The sequence below is a fragment of the Onthophagus taurus genome, unplaced genomic scaffold (genome assembly GCF_036711975.1).
Source record: "Onthophagus taurus isolate NC unplaced genomic scaffold, IU_Otau_3.0 ScKx7SY_14, whole genome shotgun sequence".
In the NCBI taxonomy this organism is placed as follows: domain Eukaryota; kingdom Metazoa; phylum Arthropoda; class Insecta; order Coleoptera; family Scarabaeidae; genus Onthophagus; species Onthophagus taurus.
This window is the reverse complement of record NW_027248939.1, coordinates 47,588-61,456: the sequence shown is the minus strand read 5'-3', so window position 1 is coordinate 61,456 and position 13,869 is coordinate 47,588. Positions and strand designations below refer to the sequence as shown.

Genomic DNA, 13,869 nt, shown 5'->3' with positions numbered 1-13,869 from the left:
AGCTTGTACAGCTCTGGAGGAAGGTTATCAATACTGGGCATCTTGTTATTTCTTTGTGCTTTGATAGCTTGTTTAATGTCCTCTAATTTTGTAGGTTCTACCTCTTCCTTTTGTTTCTCTCGGACCGTCATTTTTAGAATTTAACTCTCTTCTTCCTCTTCGTGTCTACCAAGCAAGCTTTGGAGGTGTATTTTCAAGGATGTTTTTATCATTTGTGTGTCGTTTCTTATCAAGATACAAATAACACCACACCATAGAAATAACAATAATCGGTGGGATAAGCAGCTGAAAGATGTCGGCAGTTTATTGGATAAACCCCATTCTGGTAGGCTATCGGTAAGTGATGAGTCTATAGGGGCTATACGGGAGAGCTGACTAAAGAATTCTAATAACTTTGTGCGTGCATGTGTTCGACTATTACATCTAAGAAAGAGTTCAGTTTTGAACTTTATTATCGATTAAATCTGCGTAGAGACACCACACCGAACTGCGCTGAACAGAATACACTGCATAACCTTGATCTTGAGGTTTCAGGAGTGAAGGAGAGAACCTTGAGTCAAGATCGATATCCAAGTATATATTATGCAAATAGAAGGATAGATACTATTTGCAGAAGATTAGATAATGCTTACAGAAAACTTGAGACTATTTGTAGAAAAGAAGACTAGACCTGTGAACGGAAGGTGCTGCTAATGAAGGATCAGACGACTAGATTTTGGCAATGGAAAACCACAAGCTACTGATAAGAGACCAGATATTGTAGCAGAAAATTAATTAAGATGTTCTTGCGACTTGATCAAACTTGCACCCGTGTATTTTACTATTACAGTTAAAGCAACAATTAATGAGGATTTGATAGCATTTCAATGCTACCAATAACCTGTTTTTGTTGGCGTAGTTTCCTTCGATAGATAGTTTTTGAAATGCCTTGACAATCTCAGGGATGTATTATTTCGAATTCTCTCAGACTAATTAGTCTCACACAGTCGTGAAAGTTAGGCATTGAATTCCTACGTATTGTGGATTTCCTAAAAAAGTTTATAACATCCTTTACCGTGCCGATAGTGTTTCTAATTTCCATTGTTAGTGTTCAATATTGTTGTGTCGTTTACATTTAATCTTTAACATAACGTAAAATTGGTTGGTCACCTATGGTTTTCCTCCTTACTTTCGTATATGTGGATATGTAAAATAACCGTGTGGCACATTCTCACCATGGAGGCACGATTTCACCCCATTTTACGGTACTAATGTTTCTAGTAGCATGACATGTTAAATTAAAATTCTGCCTAACTTCCCCTAACCTGACGCAGCAACAGCAAATAAAGAAAATAGCAACTCCGGCGAATCCAATTACCCTTAGCATGGTAGCAGTGGAAACTTCGTTGATTTTTTGATTTATTCGTTTACTTCTTTGGGCATTTGTTTCCCCATAATGTCTTCCGCTGAATCGCACTGGCAGGATCGCCATGATTACATGGCGATCCTGCCAGTGCGATAATAACTTATGTTATTCTTGAGTTTTAATGAGGAGTATGTAGTAAAAATCTCTTTGGATAATTAACGTTTGTATTTACTACATGGAATGACGTGTTCACAGTCTCGTATACTCTTCTCTTATTACATTCATTTATACTCTACTGATTCTAAACTTAATGGAAACATGGTTGCAACAACTAACCTTCTTATGTTCCATATCAACTTTATTAATTGGCTTTCTACTTATAATCTACTTAATATTAATGACATTTATACCCACTTAGTCATACCTTACAGCAGTGTTAAGTATTTTGCCAGTAATATTTCGACTTCTGAAAGTCATATTGAGCCTTCTGAAAGCAGTAATCAGTCTTCTAGAAGCAGTATTTAGTCTCCTGTAAACTGTATTAATTGTTCTTCAAGCATTATTTAGCCTTCTGCCCTCAATATTATGTATTCTACAAACAGTATATAGTTTTCTGCAAACAGTATAAACACTTGTGGAAGTAGCATTTAATGCTGTGTATACAGTATTTTGTCCTCTGTCTGTAGTATTGAGTCTTGTGCAATGAATATTTAGTCTTCTGCAAAATGTATTAAGTCTTCTATAATCAGTATTTAGTCTTCTGCAAATAATATTAAGTCTTCTGCAAAAGCTTAAAGTAATCTGGAAGCCGTATTTAACAATTTGCAGGCAGTGTTTAGCCTTCTGTATTAATGTCAAGTCCTTTGCAATTAGTATTTAGTCTTCTACAAACAGTTTTTAGCCTTCTGCAAACAGTATTAAGTCATTTGGAAGCAGTATTTGACCAGCAGTAAGCTGCATTTAGCCTTTTTCAAGCAGTATTTAGCCCTCTGTAGTCAGTATTTAACCTTCTGCCCGCAGTATTATGTCACCCCGAAGCAGTATTTAGCCGTTTCAAGTAATATTTAATTGAAGCAGTGTTTAATACTCTGAAAGAAGTGTTTAGCCTTCCATCCGCAGCATTAAGTATTCTGCAAACAGTATTAAGTCGTTTGAAAGCAGTATTTAACCCGAAGCAAGTTGTATTTATCCTTCTTCAAGCAGTATTAAGTTTCAAGACAGAAAAAAGAGGAAAAACGGAAGCAGTATTTAATCCTCCGAAAAATCTATAAGTTTACATAAATTTGTATAATTACATATCAAGTGTTCATAAATGGGACGTAATTATGTTGTATCGATCTACCTTATACACAATGTCCTTTTGTATATTGTTCCCTTATAAATTAATAACTGTAACAGATAGGTGTAGGGACTCCTCTTAATAAGTTGTGTGGAATTAAATACTCTATTTGATGGAATAGAGTACAATACATACTGTTCAATACTTCGTTAATTTAATAAACTGGAACACCGTTACTTATTATATTTATATTCATACAATTAATAACGTTCTTACTTCTTACTAAAAATTATTATTATACTAATTACTTATTAGCAATGCCAACTCTGATCTGTTACGCGTGGCCTTGTTCTTCCATTGATTGCTCATGCCACCTTTTCGTGTTACCAACCTCTTATTATAAACAGTAATCATAATTCAAACAACCAACACATACAATACATACAATTTTTGGCCACCCTACGTAAGATAGATCGATACAATTAATTATGTTCCATTTGCAACTTTCTTGCTTATACATTGGCTGGGAAATGTGATTTAAAAAAACGTATTGATAACTGTCAAAGCAAATGAAAAGCTATGGGATGGTATCAACCATCCTTATTAAAGTCAACTGGTTTTTGTATTAAGAATTTGAATGTGTAATAAAAACTATAGCGTTAAGTTTAAAATAACAATTTTGTTATTTTCTTCCGGTGGACCGGAAATGGCGACCATGATCAGGATGAACATCCCATATAAAAATAATTTCAGAAACGTGGGTGTAATGGAACCAAAAAACACGGTGTTGCTGACTGTTTAGCGGACACTGTATATACATTGATTGTATGAATCCATTTTGTAAGTTTATATTATACAGGGTGAGTCAGGAAGAATGGGAAATCCGAATACCGGAGACACTAGACACCAAAATATGACGATTTAACCTAACATCTCTTATACAAATGTCGCTGGTTTTCAAGACACAGGGTGTTGAAATTTAAATTCTTATTTCGAAATTTCTTGATAATTTTGAAGCTTTTTGTATTATTAACATAAAATTTGGTAGTTATATGTTTTCGAGCATAAGAAATACGAATTTGAAATTTGTTTTGTGATTACTCGTAGAGGGCGCTAGATACACACTGCACGTTTGAGATATCAAGTCATGACTATTTTGTCAGTTGAGGTATGGTGAATTAGAACCAAAAATCTGAAGGAGCTTTCAATCCTACACAAAAAAGGTTGCCTTGCTTACATTGTCTAAGTCTACTGGTTTCCAAGTTATCTGCTTTTAATTGTTTCAAAGTAATTTTAAGGTTAACATTTAAAATCAATAACACACAGTAACTATAGCAATTAGTAACAGTAATAATCGATAACAATAACAATTAATTAATAACAATGGAATATTGTGACTATATTCAAAAATCCAGTGGCTTTAAATCTGGATTTCTCACTGTTAGAAAACTCTTACGTCGTGGCATTTTCAAATTGGTAGTAACTTTATTGTTGGTAAAAATGATTATTGCGCACGGAAATTAGATCAATGTTGACAATTAACAAGCAATTGTCGAAACATAAGCGGAAAAATAAGCCAATTGTGCTTATGTTAAAAAATAAAAATTAAAAAAAAAAAAAAAATACATTTAAACATTTAAAAGTAAATAAATCGAAAACTGATAGACTTATTGTTAGACAATTTAAATAAGAGTACCTTTTTTATGTAAAATTCAATGCTCTTTGTGATTTGTGGCTCTTATTGGTCGTAGCTCCACAGCCAAAAAACTTATGATTTGATTTATCGAACGAGCAGTGTGTATCTAGCGGCCTCTACGAGCAATAACAAAACAAGGTTCAAATTCGTATTTCTCATGCTTGAAAACATAAAACTAAGAAATTTTATGCTAATAGTACAAAAAGCTTCAAAATTATCAAGAAATTTCGAAATAAGAATTTAACTTTCAACACCCTGTGCCTCGAAAACCACTGACATTTGTATAAGATATGTTAGGTTAAATCATCATATTTTGGTGTCTAGTATCTCCGGTATTCGGATTTCCGATTCTTTCTGTCTCACCCTGTATATTGGAAAATGTATATGTATACAGGGTGAGTTTTTTTCCATGTTTAGTATGGAGATCTCGAAAACTAGCGGAGATAGAGAGACGATTAAATAGGGAAAGAATTGCAGTTCCATGAACTCAATTTAATGAGCTTTTTGTTTTTTGGATTAAATGCATGGCTAACTAGATATCTAAAAAAAACCTTTTTTTTGTTATATGGTTAGATACCTATGGCTCCGCTATTATTGATTTTAGGAAAAATATGTAAAGGAACAATTTGTAGGGTATTACATCTTTAATAAAGCAGTGTAACTGATTTTTTTATTTAAGCAATAATTTTTGAGTTATGACACAAACTTGTATTTTTGCTAATGGAAACCATAGTTGGAACCATTATAGCCGCTTTTTATTTATTAACCCAGATATTTTAGCACAAAAAATTGTTTATTAGTTTTAATTTTTCTGGAAAAACTGTCCACATTATATTTTCTAATAGAATATCCTATGTACACATATGTACATTATATGAATATCAAGGGGAAAGTTGAGCGGTGAAATGATTGATAAATTATGTGCCTATTATGAACTAACTAACTATTCATCGCGATATGTGCAACATATTGTCGCTAAACGCGAAAAATAAAAATACGCAACTTAAATATTGCTCAAATAGAATCATGGTGTCGACAGTAGTCCGCATCTGTGCAGTTACAAGATAAATACAAATAAATGTCTTTTCAGACGATTAGGACACATTACCCGTAGATGAATTAATGGCTGTTAAACCTACTAATGAGAATTTGAGTAAGGAAGAATAATTGCACCGATATCTCGATGAATTTATTCGAAGTAACAGTGAATATTAGAACAAACTTACACAAGTTCCACAATTTTAGTTTTTATTCTTTAAATATTTTACTATAATAAAGTGAGTACAATTTTGTGATAATTATAAAATCAATTAGAGTTAGTCATTTAGAAGCCAAATCGTTTACCGAAGCGCAAAAACACGTGATCAACTGCTTGTCTCTTGATTCCCCGTTCTGAGTGCTTATCCCCAATGGTGTCACCTACAACTAAAAAAAAAATTTTCAAAAAGAATTAATTGATTGTTATATTTAATTACTCATATTTTTCATAATATAATAACAAAGTTGTTGGAGTTCACTCGAAGTCTCAGATAACGAATTTGGTTCGCAGTTGATGATGGGTACAGAATCGACCGATTTCGAAATGCAGAGTAACGTCAGGGCAAAAATAATTAAATGATTCATACTAAAAAGTTAACTCCATTAGAATTAAAATTAAATTAAAAACTTTTTCATCTTTACCTTATTTGAGCTTACTTGAAAAACTTGTGAACTGTAGTTGCTGGATTCTGGTGTGCTTTTAGCTTGTGGGGTCTTTTATAGAACCGTTTTGATGTTTTGCGCATGTTCCTAATTCATTTTTTATCCTTTTTCTCTTCATCTTTTGCAAATACTAAATATTAGAATATGTTAATGTAAGAAGCGTTGGTGCGTGAAATCATAAACATCAAAAGTGTCATCTAAAAGTAAGTGCTAAATATTTGATAAATGAATCTTTAATTCATAATTTTTAGTATCCAATTATAGAAAACGTAAACTTTTTGGTATTCCTTAAATAATATGTTTTGTATTAATTTAAAATTAAGTAATTAAAAAATATCTTCCGATGCAACAAGGGAGAATTGACCAAAGAATGGGAGCTCGACTGCGAGTGCTTTTTGCGTTGTATGAATTAGAATGTTTTTATGCATTGATACATCCGCTGCGTACCAATTAAGGTTATATATTTCTTCTATATAAAAAAGTAATTTAAGAAAACTTCTGACTTGCATATTAAATATTTATTGGTACCGGTTTCGAATTACTTCATCATCAAACAATATCTATTTAAGTGGAAACACAATTATCTCATTAAAATATTAATCGTTATAAATAAATAACTTACATCAATTCTATGTAGATGATAATCAAGTTAATTTAAGTATATACATATGAATCAGTAAAAACATTTTAAAATCAAGCACAGTCACAATGAAAGTAAAATATACAAACGAATGAGACATTGCACAACAATGGATTTTTCAATGATACTCTGCAAAATTACATACATAAATATATACAGTGTGTTTCTGTAAGTCGTGGGACAATTTTAATCACAAATACTAGAGTCAAAATGAAGATTCTTGTAAAAATTTTTGGTTTAAATCCTGACCTTCAAAGTTAAAAAATCTTAGAAAGATAAAGTTTGGAAATCAATGCAATGTTTGCGAAACCATTCACATTAAATACAGATGCACGCAATTATGCTTATGATTATTGACAACTGCTGAGAGAAACTACACTAGTGTATGTACAGTAACTGTTGATCTAAAAGAATATATAAACAATAAGTGGAATTAATATAAACGTGTATGTAACATATAAATGAAACACAACCAGAAGGAAGGACACCTTTACACGTTAAGGACAGGAATAACTGAAAGGAAAAATTAGCAGCGCCGGGACTCGAACCCAGGTCTCCCGTTTGCCGGACGGTGCGAATGCGGTCCAGAAATGTACAGGTTGAAAGGAATCCTTGTCTGTTAATTTCCCTACACCTTGTGGCGTAGCATAGAGGTCAGTGCAACCGTCCGGCAAACGGGAGACCTGGGTTCGAGTCCCGGCGCTGCTAATTTTTCCTTTCAGTTATTCCTGTCCTTAACGTGTAAAGGTGTCCTTCCTTCTGGTTGTGTTTCATTTATAAAAGAATATAGTTTAGAGAAATTGTGGTCTGATCAATTGGCAGATCCAGAGTTGGACAAGATTTTCAAATCCTTTGAAACTGTTCCTAAGAATAAAGAGTACGCCCATAGGACGGGAAAAGGTTATTTAATGAACAATGGTGTTTCTTCGTTATTCTGCAGAATCAGATGAGGAAGAAGCACAATATGTAGTGCCATCACAATGCAGAGCCGAAATCATGAGAGAATACCATGATGATGCAACCGCAGGGCACTATGAATCCGAGAAAAAACCATTGAACGAATAGCAAAAAGGTACTATTGGCCTGGAATGAGGCGCTATCTCCAGAACTATGTTAAGGCATGTGTCCCTTGCCAAAAGTATAAACCAACCAATTTAAAACCAGCGGGTTTATTGCAAACTCCTACTTACAACCGAAGATTTGAAGTATTGTCTATTGATCTATTTAATAATAATAATATATGACTTTATTCGTTCACTTACACCTATATAAATTATACAAATTATATTTTATGCAAATAAAAAGTAGTGATGGGCATAATCGAGATATATGAATAATTGATTATTAATAGATTATTTTATAATCGAATAAAATAATCAATTATAAAATAATCGAATGAAATAGTCGATTGTTTTTCCATTCGATTATATTTTCATTCGATGATGAAAGTTGAAATAAAATTCTATCTAAAATATTTACAGTATTACTACTTCAGAGGGCTGTTACGGGGATTTACCGAATTCTTTGAAACTCGCTGTAAATATATACACGTTGCACACCCCTACCCGAACTACGTTCGTCGTTCACTCGAGCACAAACTCGCGCAACCAGGTCAAGTGTTTGTGTATTGTTCTGTGTTTATTAAGATTTAATGATATGCCTCGACAAACTGCAAAGAGATCCTTCGTCTGGGATCATTTTGTACGAAGAGGAGATATCTCAATGTGTAGTGAATGTAAGCGAGAATTTAAATTCTTTGGCAATACTACAAATTTAAGTGAACACCTAAAACGAAAGCACCCAGCCTTATTATTACAAAAATCTAAACCTTCTCAAGATACATCATGCGAAGAAATTCGAGGTACACTCCCGTCAACTTCTACAACTGAAACTTCCTCACAACATTCTATAATACACCCACCGCCTTCCAAACGTAAACGTCAAGTTGCTCTTTACGGAAAAACACAAACATATAGTATTTCAGAAAATGAGCAAACCGAAATAGATCAAAGTTTAGTTGAAATGATAGTTTCTGATTTTCAGCCCTTATCCATTGTTGAAAATAAGGGGTTCATGAAATATACAAATAAACTTAATGGGCATTATGACTTACCAAGTCGAAAAAAAATTACAACTTCCCTTATACTAAATATATATACAGCGACGTTGAGTAAGGTAAAAAATGAGTTGAATTTGTCGTCAAATTTGTCTACAACAACAGATATATGGACATCATCATCTACGAAAGCATTTTTGGCAGTTACTGCTCATTATATAAACGGAAGCCAATTGAACAGTTACCTACTGGAAACAAAACAATTGGTTGATCGTCATTCAGCAGGAAATGTTGCCAGCTCACTTCGCGAAGTTTTTGAAAGTTGGGATATCTTTGAAAAAGTTCACTGTATTGTAACAGATAACGCTTCAAATATGAGAAACGCTATCACTGTTCATCTCAATAAGACTCACCAACCCTGCATAGCACATACGCTGAACCTATGTACCATGGACACCCTCAAACATGCAGATCTACAGCAATTGCTCGAGAAATGCAAAAATATTGTGGGACACTTTAAAAGAAGCACTGTAGCATCTGGTGAACTGGCCAAAATGCACGATCAAATGAAACTTCCTCTGCTAAAAGTGAAACAGGACGTTTCAACAAGATGGAATTCTTGCTTGGCGATGATGCAAAGATTAGAGGAATTAAAAGTTCCGTTGTCAGCAGCAATGTCCAATCTTCCCGGATCACCTTCACTTTTGTCATCGGAAGACTGGGCACTAATTAAAGACTGCATATGTATTTTAAAACCTATTGAAGCTATGACTTCCGAGTTGTCGGGAGAAAAATATATAACGTTGTCCATTATTATCCCCTTAATTCGTGGTGTCCAACACGCTGTTGAGAATGCACAACCAATAACTTCCACGGGAAAGATATTGCAAACTAATTTTCATGATATCCTATTGAGGAGATTGGGTTATGTTGAATCATCAAAAATTTGTGCAAAGGCGACATTATTGGACCCCAGATTAAAGATATTGGCCTTTGATAAGGTAATAAATGGTAATCAAGCCCTTAAATGGATTACACAAGAAGTAGAGGATTTGATTGTGACTATCACTCAGCATCTAGAAACTCCAAATTCTGAAATACCTTGTACTCAGGGGCGTGTAGGTAAATTATTACTATTAACTCATTTTCGTTAAAAGTTTTTTTTGTTTGTTATTGCAATAGTTCGATAATAGAGTATATTTGAATATAAATTTTAGATTCCAGCGAGAACCAAGCTAGTTTACTTTGGGAGCATTTTGATATAAAGGCTAAGCAGGAATTCAGCGCGTCCACACCTACACATTCTGCCGAAGCACAAATAAATCAGTACCTAGACCTACCATTGGTAGATAGGAAGCTGAATCCTTTAGACTTTTGGGAGTCCAAGAAGGAGATGTTCCCGGAACTATATAAACTTGCAAATAAGTACCTCTGCGTGCCAGCAACATCAGTGCCATCTGAGAGGGTATTCTCAAAAGCAGGCGAGTTAACAAAGGACAGAAGGAGTAGGTTAAGCAGCAATATGATCAACGAAATCATGTTTTTAAATAGTAATATGTAGTGCAATAAATATTTTCTTTGAAATATGTATTTTGACTGACCATCCTCCATATTATCATGGGGAATCAAATAATCATTCTTTTTTTACTTCATATTAAACAACTAGTAATGAATACAAACATAAAACGTCGATTTTACTAATCATTTGAGGCTCTATTTAATTTAAATATTAAAATGAGACATTCAGAGAAGTCGGTAAATTCCCAAAACAGCCTTGAAGTAGTATGTCAGTCAATATTTTATATAGAATTTTATTTTAACTTTCAACATCGAATGAAAAAATAATCGAATAGAAATATAATCGAATGGAAAAATAATCGATTATTTTATTCGATTATTTCATTCGATTATTTTATTATAATCGATTATTTTTTAGAATAATCGATACCTCGAATGATCGTGTATAATCGGATAATCGATTATGGTCATTCGATTATGCCCATCACTAATAAAAAGGTGAACGAAAAGGCGAAGTTCAGTATAATACTGATTTTCAACTTAACCTTAAGAGAGCGAAAAAAAACAGATACGTAATATAATAACGAAAATAATACCAAAAAATAATAATAATAATAATACAACCAAAACATAATAATATAAAACAATAATTCAAAAGAAAAAGAAACAGCAAATAATATTGCCATCTGTAGTGAGAACCTTGCACACCCTCTAATATTTAAACTCAGCGATGTCACGGCGACGGCTGCTATATCATCGTAAATCAAATTATGCACTAAATAAATGAACAAATAATTTATTTTTGAATGACCTTATCGTATTACAACTTCTGATATCTATCGGGAGACTGTTAATAACTGTTGTAATCTGAAACGTAAACGAATTTTTAAAAAATTCAAGCGAGTGTAGAGGAGTTAGTGTACCTTTAAAACGGACATTTATTGTGTGTACGTCTGATCGAAATACTATTTTTCTATATAGATACGGTGGCTTTTCAGTTTTTAGTATTGTAAAATATAAACGCGCTGAATGCAGAGCTCGTCGCTGCTTCATATTTAACCAATTTACCTCCCGCAACTTATGACTTATATGTTGGCGACGCCGAACAGCAAAAATCAGCCTCAAACAAGAACTTTGCACTCGTTGTATTCTTTGAGTTGTAAGCGCTGTAATAAAGGGAGAATACACGACATCGCAGAAGTTGAAATGGGAAAGAACCAACGCATTACAAAGCATAGTTTTAATTTTTTTGTTTAAAAACTTTCTGTTGCTATATCTTGACCGCAAATTAGCGTAAGCTCTCTGAGTACATTTATTTATATGATCAATAAATCTCAGCTTTTCGTCAATAATCAGGCCCAAAGTCTTTGCCGACGCTGCAAAGGGTACCCTCACGTCACCAACACAAATATCAAGGCTAGACTTAATTGAATCACGATATTTTTGCGATGAGAATAAAACCAGTTTAGTTTTCATGGAGTTAATTTTAAGGCCATGCCTGCGAGAGATCTCAACAACATTCCGCAAGTCATCATTAATGTGTTGATTAGCTAACGCACACTATGTTGGCAACAAACTGTGGTACAACTGAGTGTCGTCTGCATAAAAATGTATTCTGCAATATTTTAAGTGAGAATAAAATCTACTAGTGTAAACAGTGTATAGAAGCGGACCCAGGACAGAACCCTGCGGCACACCGGACCTTAAATGAATAGGACACGATAATACCTCATCTATAATAACATCTTGTTGCCGATGCGTTATATAATTATATAGCAAAGTGACTGCAATATCATCCAGCCCAATAAACTGTAACACAGATAGCAACAGTTCATGATCAATCGTATCGAATGCCTTCGAAAAATCTAGCAGACACAATACAGTAGCTTTACCCGTATCCAACTCCCTCACAATATCGTCAACATTCAATCCAGACTGTACATCTAGTAAGATTTTATTTTTATTAATATAGCGTTGCAGCTGGCCAGCAATATCCTTTTCGGCAATCTTTGATATCACCGGAAGTACACTTATAGGTCTGAGATCAGCAAACACTAAGGGCCGACTAACTTTAGGCAACGGCTTTACCAGTGCTATCTTCCACTCTATTGGAAAAACACCCTCCGTCAAACAATGATTTATTATATGTGTGATATAATCTGTAATGTAAAGACAACAAAGTTTAATTAAGTTTATATTCAATGTATCTATTCCTGCTGCACTTGTTTTTATAGAATTTATAATTTCGTATATGTCAGAGTTACTTATCCTTTGAAATGTAAAAGTGTTACTATTAATTCGATTACTACTATAATATCTGTACAAATCATCATCGAAAGGTAATAAAGATGAAACAGAATTGACATAATAAAAATTTAAATCATCAGGTCGTTGAAGATGCCCTGGTATTGAATTGCCCGCAATACCGCCCATACCTACCGACTTCAACGCCCTCCAAGCATTACCTTTTTCACTCCGAACCCATTTGGCTCATTACTCGAAACAGCAACGAAAAATCGATGGATTTTTATTGTGGAAGATACTTCTACAAAATGGGTGGAATTTTTCCCAATAAAAGAAGCAACAGCCGTCGTGTGTGCTCAAATTTTGGTAGAAGAAGTATTTCTCCGATATGACTTACTAAGACGAGTTCTTAGTGATAATGGCATACAATTTGTTTCCAAGGTAATGCAGCAAACCATGTATATACTGGATGTCAAGCAGACTTTGAATCCTGTATATCATCCTGAAGCAAACACAGTAGAATGGAAAAACCGTAATTTAAAACCACAGTTGGATATCTTTGCGGGAAATGATCACGCAACATGGGATGAGAAACTCCCACATATCCAATTTGCGATTAATACAGCAACATGTACCACAACAGAATATTTATTATATTTATATATTATAACAAACATTTTAACAAGCTTTTAATCTTGCATACAAACTGAATCGAAGAAATGCTCCTGACATACATAAAGGTTTAGGGTTTTAACGGAATTATTTAGGTTATATAACTTTTAGATAATTATGGTTAAAATCCATTATACCAGTTGTTTGATTCGTGAGAAGGTAATTAAATTTAATATTCTTAGTATTGTACTTTTGAAACTGGTTTTATTATTTATTTAATTAAGTCTTACTAGTTTCGGCCCATGGCCATCTTCAGAGTCTACAATGAGATTAACAATCGGTCAATTTAATTATTTAACATAAAGGTTTCGAAATTTGATATGAAAGTCGAATTAAATTTATAAAACATACAACAAGTAAATATAAGAAATCATATAAAAAATATAAAAGTGTACTTACAATGTCATAAGAGTTAACTAAGATGTCATATTGCAAAGTATTAAGTGTAATTGCAAGTATTTTAAATAAAATTACTTTGAGGTTACGACAAACAACAGATCGACACGTTAAAAAGGAAGAACGAAGAAAGGAGTTGTGACGTTTTAGTACATAAGTCGTAACGAAAAAATATAAGAGAGAAAACACCATTTTTGTAAAAGATGAAACGTAATTAATTTGAAAATAAAAGTAAAGCAACTTAAAATAGTTAAAAATTAGAAACAGACTCTGAGACAAAGAAAAAACATTGTAACTTATTTTGTTGTAAACATAAAAAGGT

At 33.3% G+C, this 13,869-nt stretch overlaps 1 protein-coding gene and 1 long non-coding RNA gene across 2 annotated transcripts; one reads left to right on the top strand and one right to left on the bottom strand.

Annotated features, from left to right (window-relative positions):
- Positions 1–5,551: 5,551 nt before the first annotated feature.
- LOC139432322 (uncharacterized) lies at positions 5,552–6,094 on the bottom strand. The gene is made up of 3 exons (XR_011642159.1): positions 6,001–6,094; positions 5,796–5,944; positions 5,552–5,745 (listed from the first exon to the last, which is right to left on the bottom strand). It is a non-coding gene; the product is annotated as an uncharacterized lncRNA (long non-coding RNA).
- Positions 6,095–8,223: 2,129 nt separating this feature from the next.
- Positions 8,224–9,871, top strand: LOC139432293 (E3 SUMO-protein ligase ZBED1-like). Its single transcript, XM_071200785.1, has one exon. It carries the CDS (start codon positions 8,318–8,320, stop codon positions 9,869–9,871), a length of 1,554 nt encoding a protein of 517 aa, XP_071056886.1. The 5' UTR covers positions 8,224–8,317.
- The last annotated feature ends 3,998 nt before the right edge of the window (positions 9,872–13,869 follow it).